Below are 24,236 nucleotides of genomic sequence, written 5' to 3'. Positions count from 1 at the left end.
TGTAGGACAATGATAATTGAATCTCCATTGGGGAAAAAACATATGGCATAATTATCTAAATAACTAAAGTAATAATACTAGTATCCACTGATAAAACTGTAATGATTGAAATAAACGACTCTTTTGTTTCTACAAACCTGTATGTGACAATGAAAGTGTGTTAAAATAGATTAAAGTTGGTAGCCGAGTTGGTCTGAAGCAGCAAACAAAATTTAGAGTTCAGTGGCACCTTTAAGACCAACAAATTCTTATTCAAGGTATGAGCCCTCCTCCGATACAAACCTGAGGAAGTGTGCATGCACACGAAAGCTCATACCTTGAACAACAATTTGTTGGTCTTAAAGGTACCACTGGACTCTAAATTTGTTCTGAGCTTAATATGTCTATTGTATGTACTGGTATTTAATGTGGTTTTATAATATTTCTTCACTATTATAATTCACCACTTTGAGACCTTGGTGGGCCAATTTAGATAAACTCACACATCTGGAATTTCTTCACTGCTGAAACATTTAAATTTGTGGCTGCTGTGGTGTAATTGGACTCAGAAGGCATGACACTGGAAATATGAATAAAATCATTAGAATATGTATGTTCCATGAAAGGCATTTCTATTGTTGTCTTTTTTTCCTCCTTCAGATAAACATGTGATGGTAGTACTGAAATGCAAGTACTTTGAGGCATTCAGAAAAACCACTAGGCTCTCATATGCCCCAAATCACCTAGAAATCTTTAGACAACAATACCAACCTGTGCTAGTCTCTTCTGCATGCTGTAAACCGTTGCCTAATTTCCAGGACAGACTAAAGGAGCTAAAATAAACAGGAAACATTTAAGACCTTAACAGTACAATCCCAAACAGCCTTATACCCTTCTAAACCAATTGTTCTCAATAGATTTATTAGAGTAGGACTGTTTAGGATTGCACTGTAAAAATGAACTATCAAAACATCTGGCTGGCTTAACTATCCATGTTTTTGTCTGACCCAGCACAGCCATCCTTCCATTCTTAATAAATAGCCAGGATTACTCACACAATTATGGAATTCTTTGAAACTTTCAAACTGGCAGGCTGTGGCATCCTTTAGCACCTGCTTCAGGTCGAAGAGGCAAAGGGCCGTCGTTTGGGGTGTTCTTTGCCAATCGTTTGAGGTGAAGATCCCAATCCAGAACGCGCGGCCTTCGGAAAGGCTGAGCTGGCTGGAGGAGAGGATGCGGGTTTTCTGGCCACACTGCAAGGCCGTCTGGCTGAACTGCAATCTCGGGTGGGCTTGGGGGACGATGACCATTTTGGGCCCGATGTTGAACTGATAGAAAGGGAAGAAGAGGTGTCCTCCCCACAGGAAGACATCCACGAAATAGAAGCTTTCAGGCAACTGCCAACTGTTGTCCTCACCCACCCAGGGCTCGTTTTCTCGCACGATGTAGAGGACGTTTATTTCCTCGCTCGTGCTGTTGGCCGTGCCTTCTTTCCAAGAGGTGGTGGCCGCCGCCAGGTACCAGTGCGGGCTGCGGTAAAACATCTTCCCGACCGAGGAGCCCCGCGGCGAGCTGGTGACCGACTGCAGCCGAACCTTGTTCTCCGGCGGCATGGTCCCGTTGGGGTAGGGCCCGCTGAGGTTGCTCCGGTAGCAGATTCCGTCGGGTTGGGTCCAACAGGTGAGCAGGCGGCCGCCCTCCTCTTCGGCGTAGGGCAGCAGGAGCTTGTTGACGGCGTCGGAGCGGTTCACGCAGAAGAGCTGGGCCCCGGCGGCGAAGGCGGGCGCCAGCGTTGTCTGCAGCTGGTACACGCACGGCCCGCCGGCCACTAGCGCGCCTTTCTCGGTCACGGCCAGGTTGCTGATGCGGGCGTGAGGGAGAGAGAAGAGCCGCTGGCTCGCCGCCCCCGCCGCAGCCAAGGCCACCGCCAGCGCGGGCAGCACCCAGCAGGGGCCGCCGCCCGCCCGCGCCTTGGCCCTTCGCAGCCCGCCACCTGCCATGGCCGGCGAGCCCCGCTCCGGCTGCCCGGGGACCTCTAGCTGCCGGGCGGCGGCCGTGGGAGCAACGCCTGGGCCAGCTGCCCCATCGAGGTGCCGGAGGCGGGAAGCCTTCTCCGCCAGTCGCCGCTCTCCCCGCGCGCGCTCTGCGGTTTCCTTCGTGCCTCACCGAGCCGGGTGGCGCGCGTGGAAGTTCCCTTTTCCACCCAAGGAGGAAGGCTCTCCGTCACTCCCTCCGCTCTCTGGTGCAAAAGCGGCTGTCCCCGCCCCCGGCCCCGCTACCCTCGGCCTTTCGCCTCCCTTGGGGCGCCTGGGCAGCCGGCTGCACGTGCTCCCTGCTCCCTCTCCCGGCGCGCGCAGACCACCAGATGCCGGGAGGCGGGAAGGCGAAGTCAGCAAGGTCTAGGTGAATGTACGGGATAGCCTCGCTTGGATCAGGGGATGGAAGGGGGCGGGGTCTTCTCCCCCCTGTTCCCTGCAGGAAGTTGGACACTTCCTGTGGACGCCAGCCCAAAACCCCAAGCAGTGCTACTACCAGGTATCGGGACTTCCATTGCTTCTAGTTTGGGCGATCCGTGAGCACTCTGCGAGCGGTTTGCTAGCTGCGGGGAGTCCATGTGGTCAAGAGAGTCCAGTTCAGTATTTCTTTTAAGACTGGAGAGGGGGTTTATTTATTGAGGGACATTTGGCCAACTGAGCATCTCCCCAGTCGTGCTCCTCTCCGTCGGCATATAAAAAAACTGGGTGTGGCCAGGGATGTAGCCTTTTGGTGCCTGTGAAAGGGCAAGAGCCAAGCAGATATTGCTCCCAGTAGACTTGCCAATGGGTTCTGTACCTTGCCCAATATGTTTTCTCAGGAAACATCTTCTGTACCATGATTGGCAGTCTGGAGGTGTTTCCTTCCCTTTCCCCCCTCTCCTTACACAGGGCCCTTTCCTGTCTCCTTTACCCTATTTTGTATCCACCCCACACTGTGCATGCTGCTCTGCCTGATATCAGTTGTTTGCATTTGGCTATTTGAATGCAGAAGATTTAACACTTCAAAAAAGTAACCTGCAGCTCCATCAAACAGGTTCCCCCCCCTTCTGCCAAATAGAAGACAAAACCACTGTAAACAGCAGATAGTTCTATTCAAGGACCACCATGATACCAAAATGCTTTTTGTACACACACCCTCTAAACCAGTGGTCCCCAACCTTTTTATCACCGGGGACTGGTTTACGCTTGACAATTTTACTGAGGCCCGGGGGGGGGTAGTCTTTTGCCGAGGGACGTCGCCACCATCTGACGCAGCAGCCAGGGAGGAGGACGAGGAGGAGCCGCGGCCCGGTACTGACTGATCCACGGACCAGTATCGGTCTCCAGCCCGGGGGTTGGGGACCACTGCTCTAAACTGAATTATCTCTGTGGTGACTTGTGAGGGACCAGCTGGTAGTAAGCAAGAAGGGTCGGCAAGACTGCACAAGAATGGAAACCTGCTAGAAAAAGTTAAATACTTGTACTTTTGAACATGAACAGAAGACCTAAGTGTATAACAGTCTAGTTTTTCTTGGGTAATATCTGCTGAAACTTCAAAAACTGATAAAGTATATAAATAATCAATGAAAATCTTATATTTTATAAGCATTATATATAAGCACATTTTATAAGCACAAATATATAAATCATTCTTTTGGGGGGGAGAGCACTTTTTGTGATTCCCCTGTTAGAGTGTAAATCACCACCAGATGGATGGTTGACATATTCAAGTAGGATAGACTAGGAAGTTTGTCCAGTTTAAAGAGACTACTTCTAGGTTAAATGGCTCTTATTCCAAAAGAAGGACATCACACACTGCTTATTGGAGTGGCAAGATACATGGTCCTGCCTACTCTGATATCATGAAACACCTCTTTACAGGGGTTATGGAAAGTAATTACAATACCCCCCTTTTCTGAGCATTGATTGAAACTTCAAACAGATTGATGACAAAGTTAATGGAGTATTTTTATAAGATCGACTTGTTTAAAATTCATTGGGGAGCGTTGCCTGTTGTATAAACATCAACCGTTTATGTTAAAATTGCATAAATATAACCAGCTACAAAGATTAAGGTTTAAACTGTAATCAGGATGAGTGTGGCAATCCGTATATTTTCATTATTGAGAAATAGTTGTTGCCTTGCTATTTTTCAGCAGATAAAGAGTAGATCACAGTATCTTGTTGCTTCCTGTATAGGCTTTATTTATATCTACCCCAGGAAGTAGGTTAGACTGACACATATTGACTGGCTCAAGATTACCAATTAAATTTCTTGGGTGAGCAGGAGTTTGAACCAAGGTTTCCCAATCCACATCTAACAATCTGTCCACATACTTACTGGCCAATAATAAATGTATTCTATATAGAAGGACTACTGATATGTGTTTGTTTAGAAATAAATGCACATGTGAAACTAACTTCAGTCCAAGGCTGATTCTGCACTTACCATACTTTGTTTATTCCGTTGTGGATCCTGCTGAATTCAGATCAATTTGAACTCGGGTCTTCCTTTTTCCCTCCCCTCTTTCCCAGTTTGGTGTGGTAGTTAGGAGTGCGGACTTCTGGTGAGCCGGGTATGATTCCACGCTCCCCCACATGCAGCCAGCTGGGTGACCTTGGGCTCTCCACGGCACTGATAAAGCTGTTCTGACCAAGCAGTAATATCAGGGCTCTCTCAGCCTCACCCACCTCACAGGGTGTCTGTTGTGGGAAGAGGGAAGGGAAGGTGACTGTAAGCCACTTTGAGATTCCTTTGGGTAGTGAGAGCATAAGGGCATAAGAACCAACTCTTCTTCTTCTCCTCTTTTCCTCAATGAAACAGAAAAGAAAAGTGTTCTACACGTGATTAGGGAATCTCAGAAGGGGGGTGGAGCCAAGCAAAGAAAGAGCCTCTTTCTTTTCTTGATTGGGGAGGAAGAGGCTTGGAGACAGCAGAGGAAGGGGGGAACCAAGAGGCAAATCTCAGCCTAGAGAAGTTAGGGCTTCCCCTTTAAGGGAAGCCTTGCAACCTGGGAACAATGAAACCTTTGAGCTGACATCCTGGCCAATCAGGGCTTTTCTATAGCATTGGAGGCTCGAGGCAGCTAATTAGTTTGGGACAAGCCGGAAGTTGCACCTTTACTCATGCCGATTTTTCAAATATCAAGGGTTTTATCCACTCCAGGATATCGTGGGGGGAAGCTAGGGTCACTCCAGATCAATCATGCTTGTTGCAGAGGGGAAATTGCATTCAATATAGATGGCAGGGGTTGAATCAACCTGGGATTGGAATAAAAGCTCTGTGCAGATTCAGCTGCTACTGTTGGATTATTGGTCCATCTAGCTCAGTATTATATGCTTGAACTGGCAGCATCTCTGCTGGGTCATTACCATTTGTAACAATGGGGAGGCTCACAATTCTGCTACCCAGAATCTTTTCACTGAAGATGCCAGAGACTGAAAGAGAACTGTGTGCAAAGCTCATTTTATTGGAATTTATGCTTGTAATATTCCAAATCTTATCCACGATTACTTGAAGTCAATGGAACTTACTCTCATGTATACATGCTCAAGATTGTAGCCTAAAAATGGAATAAAATTCCCATGTTTAATCTCATATTTCTCCATTTTCCTCCAACGGTTGCAACATGAGCTGGAAACACATTTTATATGTACTTTCTGTAATGAAGTCTGAAGCAAAGATAACTGAGCAGGGAAGATATAGCTGGTCTAGAACATATTGAAAATATTTGCTCAGTTAAAGACAAACATGGTGTTAGAGGTTAGTGGGAGAGGGACGGAAAGTCAACATTGTACTATGGCACATCTGCATTTGTGTACAGTTCTGATTGCTCCATACAGGTTCAGTGAAAGCCAACTAATATGATCAAGAGGTTGGACAAGAAAAAATTTGGAGATTTTCAATTTAGAAAAAATATTATTGGGAGGAGGAGGATGGCATGATTGAGGTTGAGGCCAGGGCAGTGAGAAAGATCACTGGAAGATTATGCCCCCACCCAGGGCTGTTGTTAGCACCTGGGCGTTGCCAGCTAAGCCCCCTCTTCTCTCCGATAGTGGGTCTTAGGCGTGGGGCTTGTGTTATTTATTGCCTGTTCACTGTGCATATATTGTAGTAGTATGTCTTTTTAACTGGAGTTTTAATGGGATTTTTAATGAGGACCTTGGGACCCGACATGAGCCATTGTATGGGAGTGGTGGGATATAAGTCACATAAGTAAGTAAATAAATAAATCCATGCGTGGTCTGGAGAAACAAAAAAAATGCTCTTTCAAAAATATTGGAATTTGGTGCATGAAATTAATTGTTTGGCAGTAGATTCAGGACTAAAGAAAATATTCACTACACTCCTAATTAATTTGTTATACATGTTGCAGCAGGACTTGGATTATATGGCTTTAAAATAATGAGACAAATTCATGGAAGATAATAGTCGAGGTTGCTGAACACTACTTTTGTTTACAGAAGCAAAATACCTCTGAATACCAGCAAGCAAGAGGGGAAGGCTTTGTCCTCTGTTTCCCTGGGCCTTCCGGGGCATCTGGTGAGCTATGGATACATGACGGTGGGCCAGTGGTCTGGTGCAACATAGCCCTTATGTTCACTCTAATCTGGTCTGAATAACTGTGCTGTGTAAAAGAAAGCTTACAATTTTAATAAAACTTTGTTGTTCTTAAAGATGCCATTGGACTCGAATTGTGTTCTGGAAATTTCAGTTATGTGTCACTTCAGTATCTTGACCACAAGATGTCACCAGTACTTCAATATTGAGAAATAAATTCTGAGACTTTCCAAAAACTCAGGGCCATTCTGCACGACTTTAATATAGCACTAGTCTTATATTTTGTTTTCGCCACTAAAACTGCATTCCGCATGATGTTGTGAGCAATCTGCAACACTCCTGCAACACTAGTGCCAAAATTGCTTTGTTGTACCAGTTTTCGGGGAATCGGAAAAAGTGGATTCACCCTCAGAAAATCGCTACACTCTTGCCAACAACCTGCAACACTTGCGAAAAAAACATGTGTGTTCTCAATGTAGCGGTTGCAACAAATCCCTCCCCCTGGGTCTCTCCTCCGAACTTCCAGCGAAGCGATCGCCATTTTCCCCCCCTTGGAGCAAGGAAAGCAACGAACCAGCGAGGCTTCATTCACTCAGCAAGGCTTCTCCGGCTACAGTCCCTCCACAGAAGTGCTTTAAAGCTCCCCTAAGTCCCCAAGCACAACACAGCCCCTGTTCGCCAGTTCCCTTTAATTTCGGCCAAAAATCGTGCCCGTGGGGGGGTGGGGATCTTTTTTCCACTTGGGGGAGCATGGTAACGATGAATCGCCAGCTCACACGCCAGCTGGATGGTCTCTCCGTTGCAATGAATCAACGCATATTTGTTGCAACATATGTTTTTTTTTTTAAACTGTGCTTAAAGGGAAAGGGGCTTTTCGGGAGCATGATAACAACCGCTGTTGTTGGCTGTTCCCTTTGATTGACGGCCAGGGGCGGGAACAAGCACAGAAAAAAATTGCTTCCTTTCTAGCGATTCCTGCGAGACCGGAAACCTGTGGGGAACGAATGAAACGCTACTGGATTCCACTACAAATGAAGGTAGGCGGAACGCCGAGATTCCACTATTTAAAATAGTGTTTCCGCTTTGTGAAAGCAATTGGTAACATTGGTCCTTGTCCGGAATGGCCCTCAGAATAGTCAGGACAAAAATAACAAATATATTTTAGTGGAATATATTTCTGGGCAAATGGATTGTTGGGTATATGTGCATCAGGGAAGACCTTTCAGAATCTCTCCCTTACTGCTGTTGGTCCATATTAGCAACTTTAACTGCAGCTGGAAGGCACATGAACCTGCACACACCTTGCTCTTCCCACTCCCATTCCTTGCTCACAGAAATGCAGCAAAGGAATTTCTGCTAGAAACTAATTATGGCTGTCAGTGACATATAAATGTAGGAGTGCTGATCAACTGGAGTTAGTCTTCCCACCACTAACCAGGAATCCAACCCACAGTTACTCTAAACTTAGAATCATGCAGAAAGTTCTGAGGCATGAATTCTGGTGAACTCACGTTTGAGCACTTGTTTGTAAATGGAAGTATTTCCATCATTCCATGCTACATCAGGTGGGAAAGGAGAAGTATAAAGCATATGTGGAAATCATCTGGGTTTACACATATTTTAAGATTAAATTGGCAGTTGCAATTCAGCCTAACATTTCAATTCTATGAGCATGTACAGGGCAAGTCCCAATCAAGTCAGTGGCTTCTGAGTAAAATATGGATAAGGATCTGATTTTAGTACCAATCCATGCCATTTGATTTTCATCTCACTATTCCTGTTCCCTGCAACAGGTTTATTTTATTTATTTATATTGCCTGGGAAGTTTCTGCCTTAGAATTTGTCAGAGCTCAGCAGCTGCTGCTCTGTTACATAATTTAGAAAATGCACAACAGGTAAGTGATTTTTAAAATTCAAATGAGGAATTAACAGGATAAGGAAATAAATTCAAACATGTCATGTAGCAACAAAAATATTATTATGACAGCATAGGGATGACAACAGGATTTTACAACTACAACAAAAAAACCCCTAACATTTAAGCAGCATGGGCTCAGAGCCTATGAAACACAGATAAGAAACCTGAGTCCCTGATCCAGAGTTTCATGCCACTTCCCTTCCATGAAATGAGAGAACATCCTTTGTATGAACTTTCCCCGATGTTTGAACAACACTTCTTTTTTCTCCTTATAGAAAAATCTGAAAAGACTTCTCTATCCATGCATTCATTAAGAGTGCTGTTACCACAGCCATAAAGGTAAAGGTAAAGGTATCCCCTGTGCAAGCACCGAGTCATGTCTGACCCTTGGGGTGACGCCCTCTAGCGTTTTCATGGCAGACTCAATACGGGGTGGTTTGCCAGTGCCTTCCCCAGTCATTACCGTTTACCCCCCAGCAAGCTGGGTACTCATTTTACCGACCTCGGAAGGATGGAAGGCTGAGTCAACCTGGAGCCGGCTGCTGGGATTGAACTCCCAGCCTCATGGACAGAGCTTCAGACAGCATGTCTGTTGCTTTTCCACTCTGCGCCACAAGAGGCTCTTTCTGCAGCCTCAGCTAGGTTACAAACTTGCTGTTTGCTAATGGGAAGGGTACTCATCGGAGGCTCAGCCTTTATTCCCGCCTGTGTTGAGCTAATGAAAGGTCTCAATCACTAATGTGAGGATGTACAGAGCCAGCCACTTTTGTTTGTGCAAAATGAGTCACAGGATCCATTCCTCATGAGCATGATGTCATAGAGAAAAGAATATAGCAGTACTAGGAGGTGTCAAAACTGACCATTTTCCTTTGACATGATAGGGGAAGCCATTTCAGATGACCATGGTAAAACATGGAAAAGAATAGCAGGAAATGAGAAATCACATCAGAGAAACAGAAGGAATTCTAAAGCAATTAAGCTTTACAAAATATATACAAAATATATACAAAATACAAAATATATACAAAATACAAAGTATAGTTTTATTTATAGCAGGCTATGATCAGCTTCGGAAATGATGAAATTAGGATCCATACTTTGAAAAGTGGATTTTATCTGACTGCAAAAGTACTGCTTTGATGGCTAAGGCTGAGAGCACACCACGAAAAAAGGATGGTTCAAAATAAATATGATAACAGAAAAAAAGAACCTACCCTAGGCTCTAATTAACATTTTAAAATTTAACAATAAATAGAAATAGAAATGTCTTATCTCTTCTTTTAATCGTCATAAAACAACAAACGGCCTCCTGATTTAAACCGTTTTCAAAGTGGCATTTTCATGAGTGGTTGTTTTTCCAACTTAATATTTGCTGATGGTTTAGTCCTTCGCTATGATCTATTCTTCTTCACAGAATTTAAACAAAATATATATTGGCCTTTGGCTCAAAGGTATGGGGAAGCTTAGTCAAAAAGACTGTTCCCCTAAGGCTAAGGCAGCAAAACTATCCCCTTTTCATTAATTCAGCAATTCACACCATTATCTAAATATTTATTTCTAAGAAAGAAAAATAGGAGATCAAAACCTGGCAGGTCATGGAGATATTATCTGAATCATTATAGATGTCATATAAAGCAAGAGGTGCTTATTCTGCTGCAAAATAGCAACTGTTCGGATCACAAAGGCAACAGTCAACATGATAACTAAAATTATGGCAGTGACTCAGAGAACAGTTCTTGGTTAAAGTTTGAAGGTCATTGCATTATAGACAATAGTGTGATCCTTTCTTAACTCATATCAATTATAGCTTGGGCTGCAAATATATTCTTCTGAAGACTTGGGATCACATTATGAATAACAAAGTAAATCTTTCTGAAAGAACTGCAAAGCCATAGCAAACTCTCTCTGTTCACTGCAGAGTCATGCAATTTTCCATTTTACATGGACTTCAGGCATTTGTGATCATTTGGTACTTTGAGGCTTAGCACCTCAGTTACATCTCAGCACAACATCCAAGCCAGTTTCCAGGTAAATGCAAACCCTCTGCAGTTTGTAAAACTTGGATATGGCTCTTGTTTTGGGGTGCCAGCTCTGGGTTGGGAAATACCTAGAGATTTTGGGGGGTGGAGGCTGGGAAGGACAGAGTTTAGGGAGGGACCACAGCAAGATACAATGCCATAGAGTTCACCCTCCAAAGCAACCATTTTTCCCAGGAGAAATAGAATCCTGTAAGCTGGAGATAAATTGTAATTCCAGGTGTTCTCCAGCCATCACCTGGAGATTGGGGCCCATTCCGCACAAGGACCAATGTTGCCAATTGGTTCCTGGTAGCGGAAATGCTATTTTTAATAGTGCAGTCTCTGAGTTACGCATACCTGCCTTTGTAGTGAAATCCAGTAGCGTTTCATTAATTTCCCACAGGTTTCCGGTCTCGCCAAAAATCGCTAGAAAGGAAGCGATTTTTTCTGTGCTTTGTCCCGCCCCTGGCCGTCAATCAAACGAACAGCCAATGGGCGGCCATTATCATGCTCCCGAAAAGCCCCTTTCCCTTTAAGAACAGGTTTTTTTTTTAAAAGAAAAACACGTTGCAACAAATATGCCTTGATTCCTTGATTCCTCCTAACGTAGGGACCCATCTAGCTGGCAGTTGGCGTGTGAGCTGGCGAGTCATCGTTACCACGCTCCCCCAAGTGAAAAGAAAAATCCACCCCCCTGTGCACGGGCGCGATTTTCGGCCGAAAATAAAGGGAGATGCAAACGGGGCTGTGTTGTGCTTGGTGACTTAGGGGAGCTTTAAAGCAGTTCTGTGGAGGGACTGTAGCCGGAGAAGCCTTGCTGGGTGAATGAAGGCTCGCCGGTTCGTTGCTTTCTGGAACCGCAACAATGGGAACACACAGGTCTTTTTCGCTACTGTTGCAGATTGTTTGCAAGAGTGTAGCGCTTTTCGGAGGGTGAATCCTCTTTTCTGGATTTCCCTTTAAGCGCTACAACAAATCGCTTTTTGCGGGACTGTTTCAGGAGTGTGGCAGATTGTGTGCAACGTCGTGCATAACTGCAAATTAGTAGCGTTTACAATTTGGAAGCCTTTTGCAACATTGAAGTCGTGCGGAATAGACCTGGCAATCCATGGATGATCATTCAATTCTAGTTCCTCTTTCTGAACCTTTCCTGCAACCATATGAGTGCTATCCTTGCATGCATTGCAATACCAGCAGAAAGCCATTCACTATTTCATCAAGTTATTTCTAAACCTCTTTATGTATATCCCCAAGCACACATGCCATTCTGAGATTTTGGGATAAAAGGGCTAAGTAAATATGAAATGCAGAATATAATCTCAACAAGGAACTTCTCTGTGATTTCTGAGCAAGATTTCATGCCGGTACAACCAAGAAAAACTAGTTTAGGAACAAACAAAAAAAGGACGGGTCATTAATACCTGATTTTTCTTCATGTGAGATAGGAATGCTTGCCTCCCTCTGCTTTGCAGAAGAGGAAGAAAGAAACTCAAGGAAACAAACTGATTTTTCCAAAGTCACACAGGAAGTCAGCAGTGTTGAAAGTAAGTGACACCCGTGGATTCAGTTCCAAGAACAGGAACCTGAATGTTGCAAATTAAATGTAGAATTTACATATGTTCATTTCCCTCTCTGCAAACATTTATTTTATGAAATAATTTTGTGTTGGCTTAGTCCATTTCTCTTTATGTTCTTGTCAAAAGCTTCATGTACAGTTAATGAAGAATATATTTATGATTTTATGTAACAGGCCAGCTTGAGTCCAGAAGCTAAGATGCTGTCAGAACTTCAATTTCCAGGAATTTTGTTGTGGGGCTTAATGTTTCTATAGAGACAGTCTGTTGTTTCTCAAAAATAGGTCTGAAAACTGTAACAGCAGCATGTTTCCTTCTCTGTAACAGGTTTCTCTTTCTCAAAATTACAGATGCATGTTGGCTGCTCATATGTTTCTTTGTAGAATTATATTTTTGAGCACATAGCCTTTTCTGCCTATAGTGTGAAAAATCATCCATGTTTTCAATTAGATATGTAATTTGCATTCTCTATTGTTGTCTGTATAGCACCTTCTACGAACAACCTTCAATGATTGCAATTGAAGTGTGCATACAGGAAAGCTTATAATTTGAATAAAACTTTGCTGGTTTGAAAAGTGCCACTGGGCTTGAACTTTGTTCTGCTGCTTCAACCATAGTTACCCACCTGAATCTATCTTTATACCAACCATAGTTAGCTGATTGTCTGAGTTCAGTCCTTCCGACTAACTACAGCTAGTCTGACTCCTTAAAGCTGACCCTGCCAGAGTCTGCACTTACTTTGTTTATTCCATTGTCAATCCTGTTGAATTCAGATCACTTTGAACTCGGATCTTCCTCTTCCCCCCCTCCCCATTGAAACAGGAAAGTGTTCTGCACGTGGTTAGGGTAGCTCAGAAGGGGGGGGGAGCCAAGCCTCTTTCTTTGTTTTCTTGAAGGGGGGGGGGGGTAGAGGAGCCAAGCAGGGAGTCTCTTTCTTTTCTTGGAGGGGGTGGGGGAGAGGATTGAAAAGGGCGGAGAAGGAGAAAAAATCCAGGACCGACAGAAGTTGAGAGAAATTAGGGGCTTCTCCTTTAAGGCAAGTTTGTCACATGACCACCTGTGGCCAATCACGGGTCCTCTACCATGGAGGAGAGCCCAGATTCAAAACAGCCTTTAAATATTGAGGGTTAAATGCACTCTAAGATATCGCACAATAAAGGTAGGGTCACTCTGGATCATTCCTTCTTGCTGCAGAAGGAAATTTTAAATCGCTCCAAATCCAAATGGAAATCGCATTCTGTGTAGAGGGCAGGGACTGAATCAATCTGGGGCTGGAATAAAAGCTCCGTGCAGTTTACACCCCTGAAGCCAGTGTTTGAATTTGTTTTATTAACCACAGTGGTGCCTATAACAGACAAAAGGGGATCCTAATTTAATCCTGACTTGACACTTCTTCCAGGATACAGAGATGTATGGTAAGAGTCGCTCCAGTAGCAGATTTCCTTGACTGTTCTCTTCTCAGTCTTAAAGCTATACCATCCTTGCATGCAGCAACCAAGAGAAGCTTTACTTTTTTGATTTACCTAAGGTCACACAGAAAGTTTCATGGCAGAGCTGGTATTTGAACTCAAGTCTCCCTTTTAACCACCACATCACACTGGCTCTCTTGCACACTGACACATTGTTTATATAGTTACAAACTTAAGGCATACTCCAGGTAAACCCAAGCACTGCTAAATCCTATTGATGCCACTGGAGATTTACCATGTCCTAAACTCCATTTAAATCAATGAGAAAACTAGTTAATGTTGACTAGATTGTGTCCATGAGGTGAATTTCATGTTACTGATTAAATAGCACAGTGTTTCTTTGCCAAAATCAACAACAAAAAAATCATGATTCCAGAACAGATCACAGGATGAATTCCTTAATGTTTGTGCCAGATGTCCAGTGATAATGCTTACAGAGTCACAGATAGCAAAACTGAGTTTTTTTAAAAGCAATTGTAAATCATAGTGTTAGATAGTGTTGTATATCACATTGTTGTAAGACCCCACTTCAAAAAGGAGTTCAGAGAGAGACAAGAATGATCTGGGGCCTGAGGGCCAAGCCCTATGAAGAATAGCTGAGGGACTTGGGAATGTCTAGCCTGGAGAAAAGGAGGTTGAGAGGGGACATGACTGCTGTTTTTAAGTATGTGAAAGGTTGTCACTTAGAGGAGGGCAGGGAAAGGTTCCTGTTGGCAGCAGAGGATAGGACCTGAAGTAAACAACATGTAGAACGATATTGGCTAGATATCAGTGAAAAAATTTCAGCCATATTAGTTTAGCAATGGAATCAGCTGCCTAAAGATGTGGTGAGCTCGCCTTCACTAGCAGACTCCAAGGAACAGCTGGACAGATACTTATCCTGGATGCTTTAGGCTGATCCTACATTGAGCAGGGGATTGGACTAAACAGCCTGTATAGTCTCTTCCAACTCTATGAGTCTGTGTATTATATGGATATCAGAGGAAAATGGTCGCCTGGATATGCCATAGGCAAGAAGGGCGTGTTTCAGGTTGTGTTTGTAGTGAGGACTGAAGTGACACACTCACACCATTGGCTTTGCTAGTGTTAATCAGCATTGCTGGCTTCTAATTATTATTTCATTTTTACTGAAACTTGCTTACAGCTGAGAAATATGTATGATACGCTTGGACAATGGGACAGCAATAGGGACTAGTTTAAAAACTGGGAGTTTTAATGTATGTGCACGTTCATTTATAAAGCAGTTTCAATACAGAGTAAATCTGTCCTTCCATATATTTTAATGACTGTGGAATCTTGGTTGTTTTGCAGCTTAACATTTTATCCTAAATTCCACTGAGGAATAGAAATGAGCAAAGCATGGCTAATTTTACAGTGAATTATAATCATATAATACAATAATTATAACATAAGGACTCACTAAGGATTACTTGGTAGTTTCTTTTGAGTTTTCTAAATCTTCCAAGAACAATTTCATTCTAAACCATAGCACATAAATACCATGCAAAAATAGTAAATCAAAAGACACTAAAAAACATATTGCCATATGAAGTTGTAAATTGCCATCCACACAAAAAAAAGCGACACCATGGACCACATATGGAGACTGCATTTTAATAAAAAACTATACAAATACTTAGATATGGGGTAGTCCTAAAAACAATTGTCTATTCGTCTCCATTCTCTGGATATAAGTATCCCCAAATCTGGCCATGATGGGAATTACATATATTGATCATTATCTCTGAAAACTTGGAAATGGCCCTAATTATAGTGGCTGATGAAACTCTGTGTTACTAACCTAGTATCAACAACAAATAAAACCAAATGCTGTTAAGAGCACTTAAGAGTAACCCCCATAAAGCACGTATAATATTTTACGCTCTATCAATTGCATTTTATTTTATGCTTCCCCCAAGGAACTCAGGATACTGAGCATGATTCTCCACACATCCATTTAATCTTCACCACAACCCTGGAAGGTAGATTTGGCTGACAGAAAGTGAGTGTCCTGTGATTTCCCAGTGAAACTTGGATCTAGATTAGATTACTGCCATGTGCTCTGTGTAGAACTGCCCTTGAGAAGTGTTCAGAAACTTCATTTGGTGCAGCATGCTTCAGCCAGGATGTTAACTGGGGTGAATCATAAGGTCCATATCATTCCAGTCTTGGCCCATCTACACTGGCTCCAAATCTCTTTCTGAGTACAGTTCAAAGTGCTAGTCTTGCCCTTTAAAACTCTATATGATTTGGGAACAACATACCTGAAGGCCATCTTTGGAGGCTCTGCATCTTCAGAGTGCCTCCAGATTCTGAGTATAGAGGGGTGGCAACCCAGGAAAGGTCTTCTTGGTCATGGCACCAGAACTCTGGGACTCAATCTGCAGGAAGATTCATTTGTCCATTCCTGTTGCTGTCTTCCACCAGTAGCTAAAGACTTTTTCACGCATTCCCTTAATTATCCTTCCTCCCTAGCCAAATAAAAACATCCTGTCCCTTTAAAAGAGGTGTAATTCATGGAAATGAACAGCTGAAACCTTTCATGGCAGGGAGGCAATAGGGCATTCTTTTCTTAAAGGGACAGCGCATTCTTTTCTCCACAGCTGGGAACACTATCTCTTACTTGGCCAGTGCTATGACAAGTCAGTCCAGTATTTCCTTCCTTACTAGTATTTCCTTCCTAATCCTTATCCATTGTTGTTCCTCTATGCATTTGTGAAACAGCCTAGGGGATGGGACATGTCTGGCTGTCCAAGTTAGGGTAGGGCCCTGATTGGTCCTGTCCCTGCAGCTCCTACCCTCTGTTCCTGGACTCTAGCCTCTTTGCTCTCAGATGCCTCAGTGCCTGGAGCCAGCAGCAGGTAAGGGGAGAGGGCCCTGGGCAAAGGGTCATGGTGGGAGGGCTGATAACGAGGGCCTCTTGGCCTGCTAGGCTGGGGCTGCTGACTGCCTGAAAAGGAGCTCTGTCCCAGGCATCTAACGAGCTGCTCAGCCGCTGCCCACTTGATCTGGCTGCGAGCTATGGCCCAAAGCCACCTTAAGCTGCCTGGCCAGGAACGGGCTTTGAAACTAGTTTTTGTATGAAAATCACAAAGCCTAAACTAGCCTTGCAGAGCAATGAAGGATCTTTGCTGAAGATAGACATTTTATTGGGATGACAAATATAGAAGGGGATTCAAGTATTGGAAATTTCACATTGGATTTTTTTTTTGCAAACCTTTGGACTCACTATGTTATATGCGCTCAATTTTTCATTTTCAAGTTGAAGAAAACCCTTATTTCTCTTGAACTGGGGCAATTTTCATCTTTCTCTATTCCTATTCAATACCATTGTTTCCACCAGTTCCTACAGTTTTAATACCTCCCCCTCCTCCAGCCTGCTGCCTTTTTCTCCTACCTTACTAACTGATAGGATTAATGATATTAGACTGAATCAGGGATCACACAGTGATGAGCAGATGAGAATAAATGAGATTGCCTCCTGGATTAGTTACAGGGTTCATTTATTTACAGATTGATAACTTCATTTGTACCCCATTGAGTAGCTCATCTCATTTTTCTCCCCTCTGTTTTATCTTCACAATAATCTATAAAGGTATAATGGAATACAGAATAACCCCCCCCTCCCCCAGAGGTGTGAAATTATTCTGCTAGGTTTATGTGAAAAGTTAACTCTTCTAACTAGCAAATATTCACGTTTCATTTGACTAAGGAATCTTGCATGATGAGCAAGCTAATATCACTTGGGAAGAGACTCCTCTGTATTCTGCTTTACCACATAGTATTTTTAAAGAACCCAGGCATACTGGTGATAAACACATGCCTTTAATGTTTTCCTGTCTGGTGAGTCACTACAGCCAGTCTATTCATGCATGAAATTAGGTGATACAGGTAAGGTGGTGCTGTGTAAATGCACCTCTCCTCAAAATTCTGAATGGCGGGTAGCCTGCAAAGAAGCAGGCAGGCATAGAAGAAAAGATGGGAGATCTCCCAGTGAAAACAAAATATCGTACTTGTTTGTAAACAGAGCACTGTGGCATGCCAGTGAAGTCCCTCCTCTTCAGCTTTCTGGATAAGTGCTTCGGTTCCATTATGGCAAGATGACAAATTGAATGCCAAGATTACCATTCTTGTCAGCTTTAAAGGTCAGGGTTGTTTTGTTCATCAGGTAATTGATTGCACTGGGCTTTCCTGTGTCTACAGTTTCACCATCTGCTGGAGCCTTTTCAGGCAGGGCATTGTAAATGTCAGCATCCTGGTAATATTGCAGAGGTGTAGGGATTTGGGCCAGAGACAAACAATAGGTTATTCAGAAGGCTGGAGGTACCATTAGAGAACCCTTGTGGATGCTGCCACCCCTCCCCTCCCCTGCTGATCCTCTGATCAAACAAGTTTGGCAAGGTACTCTTTTAGTCCTTCAAATCCAACATTACTTTATATGTTATGTATTTGCTTTGCTTAGCAAGCAAACAAGGTAGTTTCCAATATATACTCTACTCTGGCATATTTCTAAGTAATTGAGATAAAAATATCTTCACTTTGGAAACTGAATGTATTGAGTCACCCAGATCACGCTATCAACTATCGGGGTATTATACCTCTCGATTTTATATTTGTATGTTGGTTTTACGATTTTATATTTTATTGAATAAACCAGGTAACATGCACCAGAACTTTTAAATCTGGTAAAGTGTCTAGAGACCCATTAGAAATTCACCATTAAACTCATCAAAGTCTTCCTGCTCATCTGTCAGTTCCTGTACCTGGCTGCAGCTGCTAACCAGAAAACCCACCAATCAAAAACTCTGTCTCTGGCTCCACCCATTACCAGATATCTTTTAAGAGTCAGAATATAGTTTTCAACCATGAAGTCTTCAGAAGTCCAGGATACTCTATTAAGCTGTTCTTTCCACATAAGTGAGGGTTTGATGATAAGCTCTGGGCTGACTTTTAAAACTGTACACATCTATGATTCTATGATTCTATCAATCAGGTTGGTTCTTCGGAGCTTTGAATGCAACTAAAGTATTGTACTAAACAGACAAATCTTTGAGGCTGTTCAGTTAAGGATTCCCCCGCCCCCAGGTTTTTGCATTTAACTTACTGTAAACCAAAACTGTTGATCAAATGAACTAACTTTTCTTTCCAAAAGGTTAGCAGTAGCTATAAGTAACTACAGATAACCTTGGGCATCTTTCCAAAATTCATTGACCACCCTTTCCGCCAGCAGTAATAACTCTCATTTCTACCTCACCTCAGGGCAAACCAAGGGAGAACCATATGGACCTTTGGCATGACTGTGTAAAAAGTCATGCACAAAATAATGATTGGCTGTTTTGGTGGAAAGAATGTATAGTCATTGGAACATAAAGTTTCCCCAGTGTAGCAAATACCAGTTCCCTACAGCCATTTCAGGTTGGGAAAACATCATCATCATCATCATCATCATCATCAGATGTATAGGCCACCTTTCTCCGCTAACAGGTATCATAGTTGCAAACCAAATTGGATATGAATGTGTTAATATAGCAGAAGCATGACAGATGCACAAGTATGGCCTTTGCAGGTGAATTTCCTGATCCTGGTGTGGGATCTCATGTCCACTACACACAAGCATATACACATACTGAAATAACATGAAATTACAGAAAACTGGCAAATGTAATTATACAATGACTAGTAGAAGACATCCTATTTAGATATGAGCATCCACCCATGGATGTTCCAAGTAGGGTATGTTGCTTGTTACTTACGCACCTGGTACAGAAAAGGGAGTAGTGGGAAGATGGCACAGTTATCTATACTGGTTGCTAATGACATATCACAGCTAAATCAGTTGGCCTTGAAAGAATGTGAGATGCATCACTCCTGCCAAGGTCAATTATATACTAATGACTCTTAAAACCTCAGGAGAAGCTCTGAGATTGGAACCTCTACCCAGTCTGAAATTGGCACAGTTCTGTGCTATTGGACAGTTCCATGGAGGTCTGTCCCTTATTTGAATAATATATATTTATATTTTAAAAGATAATAATATAAAAAGAATACAAAAGAAAAGGAGGGACTACATAACAGAATTCAAGCATTAAAAATCATTATACTCTACTGGGTATAGAACAGTAAATATTTTCCCCCAAAAATCTTCTTCATGACAATCAGCAAGACTTTCTCTACAAAATACAGCAATTCTTTCTTCAAACACTGCTGATTTCATAAATGATGTATTTTACAATATTTATTTATAATTTGTTAATTATTTATTATAAGTATGATCAATTTCATCATCTTAAAACCGCCCGCGGCGCCGCGGGCACTGCGGACTAAATAATTCGGCAAGGGCAGAGTAGGAGGAGTTAGGGTGGGCTCAGTCCGTGATAAGGAAGGGTGCCTATTGGCCCCTTCCTCCAGACTGGCAATCGGAGGGCCCAATTGGCAGGCGCAAAGCGCCTGCCGATTGGGCCTTCCGATTGTTCGCCCGCCGCCAAGGGAGCAACTGCGAGCCAAAGAAACATCATATGTGCGCTATCAAAAAAACATCATATGCACTATCAGGTATCCATTTAGATGTCTTTACACCCCTTGAAAATAAGAATTATAGAACATATTTCCTACATTAAAAATCATATCATTGAAGCACCCCCTATGGAACCCTGGGAAAAGACTGGTCACTCTTTAAATGATTTGCAGTTTTTTGGTATAGAACAAATCTCCAAGAAAACGCACCAGAGAATTGACCTGCAATGTAGGTTTCTTCAAAGAGAATGTCTTTGGATATTTTCATTGGATACTATGTCCCCAAATGGTCTAAATTCAGCCTGGGATTTAGCCTGTTTCTTATAATTTTGTACCTGCTAGTTTTGGTAACAGCATTTTTTTTTGGGGGGGGGGGTCACACTGTGAATATTCTATGAGGTCTCATTACAGTGATGACCACTATAGGGACTTCCATCAATGTGATGAGCCTGTGTCTGAGGGGATACTTAGAGGTAACTTCCATAACTTATAATGACTTGAAACACTAATGTAAATTATATTTTGAAAATTTATATATGGTTTTTGAATATTAGTTCTTTTCTCCATAAGGTGTTTATTAAATAAAGAATGCTACATTGTGAAAACTTGAAACCATTAAAAAGGTATGAGACATATTTTGTAAATATCATTTTGACTTATGGGAAAATATTGTATATTCATGAGTTCATTTGTATCTAGGCAACGCGACTGATGAAGGAATTGAAAACAAGTCATTTGAATCCAGAAACTCGTTTTGGCATTTTGACCTGGCTGATACATGCAATATTTGTTTGTTTGTTTGTTTTATATACCACCGCTCCCAGCAAGGCAAAAAAATTTCTAGAATTTTAATTTATTGTACAGCAAGTGTCAGTCCTTATCTTCTTGTTTGATTATGCACTAGTGGCAAAATCAACAACTTATTCGAGAAACAAATCGATTTTGAGGAGAGATGGAGTGTTTATTATGTAAGCAGAAGACAGTATATGAAACAGTTTTAAAATTGTATATAAATATATTGCAATTCATGTACACTTCATATACACTTATTACTACAGTGCAGAAGCAGAATGAGAACGTTTTGATTATAAAGGCATAAAGAAATAGATTTTCACCAAAAAATCTTATATGCCTCATTGTGAGATAGACTTTTTTTTGTGCTTTGTGTGTATTGAAGCTGTGGCTAGTACGTAGAAATGACAAAATACATAATGTGGAATATGTAGTAACTAGTAATCAAGCCCGCTGTACTAAAAATACAGCGGGCGCTAGGCCAGGGAGCCCCTGGCAGTCGCGCGCTGTGGCCGGCGACCTGATGCGGCGAACCACAATTTATGAATTATATTATTACTAGAAAATAAGCCCATTTTATATTTCGTAATAAAATGGGCGCTAGACTGACCTTGTGTCGGCTCCGTGGGAGTGGACGTCTTCAGGGCTTGTCCGGGTGAGGCGCCCGCAGCATGCGGGAGAACGCTGCAGAGCCCCAGTGTGCCAGCCCGGCGGCGGCAGCCATCTTGGCGAGGGTTCTCCGGGCGCCATCCAGTGTTAGAAGCTAAAGCCAGCCAGGGAGGCTTCTCTTGAAAGCCCTGGCGAGCCGGCTTCTCTGTTTAAAGGGCAAGGCAATGGAGCTGCGGGAGGCGCCAGGGAAGCTCGGTGGTGGATTTCTAGCGTCGGGAGAGCGGGGAGGCGACAGCCACCTAGCTCCGCTGGCCAGGGCGGGCGGCGCGGCTTGGTTTCCTGGCTGCGGTCCACTCTGCCGATCGCGGGGAGCTTCACCGTGAGGCTGGCCGGCGCGGGAGGCCAATTTACAGCTTTCATCTCTACCTATGGCTTTTCTTCCTACTGCTGCCCCTGGCACTGCACTTGGTAAGAAGCGAAGCCCAGGTGTTCAGGGACAGCGAGAGCATGAAGGGAAGAAGCCGCCACGTGGGCGGGCCAGGCGAAGGGCTCCGTCCTGCGGCGCTGCGTGAAGCCGTCCAGGGAGGCTTCTCCCGAGGGAGGGCCCGGTGGCGGCGCTGCGCGCGACCGCCGGGGGTTCCCTCGGGCGGCGGCCTGACGGCTCGGTTTCCTGGCTGGAGCCCAGGCGTTCAGGGACAGCGAGAGCAATTGGGGAGGGGAGGGGAGGGGAGGGGAGGGGTTGCAAGGAAAAAGGGTTAGGCGAAGTCCTTTCCCCCGGCCTCGGAAGGCGGTAGAACGTGGAGGCCCATCTGCAAATGGAGAGCTACGCGAGGACACAGTCAACGGCAGGACACAGTCACAGCATGAAGGGAAGAAGCAGCGACGTGGGCGGGCAAGGCGAAGGGCTCCGTCCTGCGGCGCTGCGTGAAGCCGTCCAGGGAGGATTATCCCGAGGGAGGGCCCGGTGGCCGCGCTGGGCGCGATGGCCGCCGAGGGCTCCCTAGGGCTCCCTTTGTTTGGTTTTTTTTTTAGTCTGGGAGTCCCCCCAGGCGGCGGCCCGAGCGGCGGGTCTCTTTTTTGGGGTTTTTTTTAGTCCGGGAGTCCCCCCAGGCGGCAGCCCGAGCGGCGGGTCTCTTTTTTGGGGTTTTTTTTAGTGCGGGAGTCCCCCCAGGCGGCGGCCCGAGCGGCGGGTCTCTTTGTTTGGGTTTTTTTTAGTGCGGGAGTCCCCCCAGGCGGCGGCCCGAGCGGCGGGTCTCTTTGTTTGGGTTTTTTTTAGTGCGGGAGTCCCCCCAGGCGGCGGCCCGAGCGGCGGGTCTCTTTTTTGGGGTTTTTTTTAGTCCGGGAGTCCCCCCAGGCAGCGGCCCGAGCGGCGGGTCTCTGTTTTTGTTTGGTTTTGTAGTCCGGGAGTCCCCCCAGGCGGCGGTCCGAGCGGCGGGTGTTTTTTTTTCTTCGAGGACTGCCGGGGTCTCCCTCAGGCGGCCTGACGCGGCGAGAGGCGCTTTGCGCCTCTCGCCGCGTCAGGCTGGGAGCAACTGCGAGCCGCGCTGCGCGCGGCTCGCAGTTCCTGGGGCTGGGAATCGGAGGGACCAATCGGCAGGCGCTTTGCGCCTGCCGATTGGTCCCTCCGATTGTCTGTCATGAGGAAGGGTCCAATGTGGACCCTTCCTCATCCCGGACTCATCCCGCCTCAGGACCCCTTACTGTTTTATTTAGTCCGTGGCGCCCGCAGCGCCACGGGCGGTTTACAGATAATTCATGAATGAATTATATATATTATTTATGAATTATATTATTTGAATTTTATAATCAATTGTGTGGGTATAAGTTTTCAGTTCTTATCATGAGCAAATTTTGAGAACTCAGTGTTTTCTGACATATAAACCATGTTTTCAAAATGTAATTATATGATTCCTTTGTTGTGCTATAATAATTTGGTTTATTTCTTTATTAATAAATAGACCTTCATCTAGATCTCCTGATTCAAGTTTTACTATTCTTTATATTGGATTTTTAATCCAGTCCACAATCTAGATCAAAATATCCACTTGATAATGTTATATTTGGAACTTCAAACTCTCCTCTTCTGTAGACCTCTTAAACTACTTAATCAAATCTGTTTTTCTTTACCTGTGTTGATTGCCTCCATATCCCTCAGACAAAAAGCACCATAGCAATATACATGGGCTCCTGGGGGTAAAGTTCTGAGTGTGGAACTTGAAAGGCATGCCTTATTGAATAGTTCTTCTGGTGCAGTGGTCCCCAACCTTTTTATCACCGGGGACCAGTCAACAATTTTACTGAGGCCGGGGGGGGGGTAGTCTTTTGCCGAGGGATGTCGCTGCCACCTGAGCCCCTGCTCCACTTGCTTTCCTGCTGGCGCCCCTGACTTCCCACCGCCCGCTGGGGGGCGCTGCCAGCAGCAGCTGCGCAGTGCCACGCCGAGGGGGAGCCCCAGCCATGGTGGCCGCTGGAGAGCACCAAAGGTGAGCTGACGGCAGAGTGGCAGGGCAGCCCCCGAGGCAGCAGCCAGGAAGGAGGATGCGGAGGAGCCGCGGCCCGGTACCAACTGATCCACGGACCTTGGGGTTGGGGACCACTGTTCTGGTGGACCCTGGGAAAGACAATGTAACCTATAGTTGGATCTTAACGGCTATTCAGCTGAGGTGTCATAAACAGTTGTACAAACAGGAAGGCACATATAGCAAATGAATGAGAAAAACTGTAACTATTGGCAATGGGAAGGCCTAACCCACATTTTGTAGAATTATATTTCTAGAGACTGATCAAT

At 44.2% G+C, this 24,236-nt stretch overlaps 1 protein-coding gene and 1 long non-coding RNA gene across 2 annotated transcripts in view; one reads left to right on the top strand and one right to left on the bottom strand.

The window, feature by feature from the left end:
- PLXNC1 (plexin C1) overlaps positions 1–2,362 on the bottom strand; it is a 74,396-nt gene extending 72,034 nt beyond the window's left edge. Inside the window, exon 1 of the mRNA XM_077339053.1 lies at positions 1,035–2,362. Coding sequence (XP_077195168.1) covers positions 1,035–1,979 — 945 coding nt within the window. The 5' untranslated portion in view covers positions 1,980–2,362. The remainder of the gene's footprint in view (positions 1–1,034) is intronic.
- An 11,049-nt stretch (positions 2,363–13,411) lies between these two features.
- LOC143838158 (uncharacterized) lies at positions 13,412–21,391 on the top strand. Its single transcript, XR_013231253.1, has 4 exons — positions 13,412–13,480; positions 19,979–20,086; positions 20,618–20,670; positions 20,747–21,391. It is a non-coding gene; the product is annotated as an uncharacterized LOC143838158 (long non-coding RNA).
- The last annotated feature ends 2,845 nt before the right edge of the window (positions 21,392–24,236 follow it).

The sequence above is a fragment of the Paroedura picta genome, chromosome 5 (assembly GCF_049243985.1).
Source record: "Paroedura picta isolate Pp20150507F chromosome 5, Ppicta_v3.0, whole genome shotgun sequence".
Taxonomy (NCBI): domain Eukaryota; kingdom Metazoa; phylum Chordata; class Lepidosauria; order Squamata; family Gekkonidae; genus Paroedura; species Paroedura picta.
This window is presented reverse-complemented; position numbering and strand designations above follow the sequence as displayed.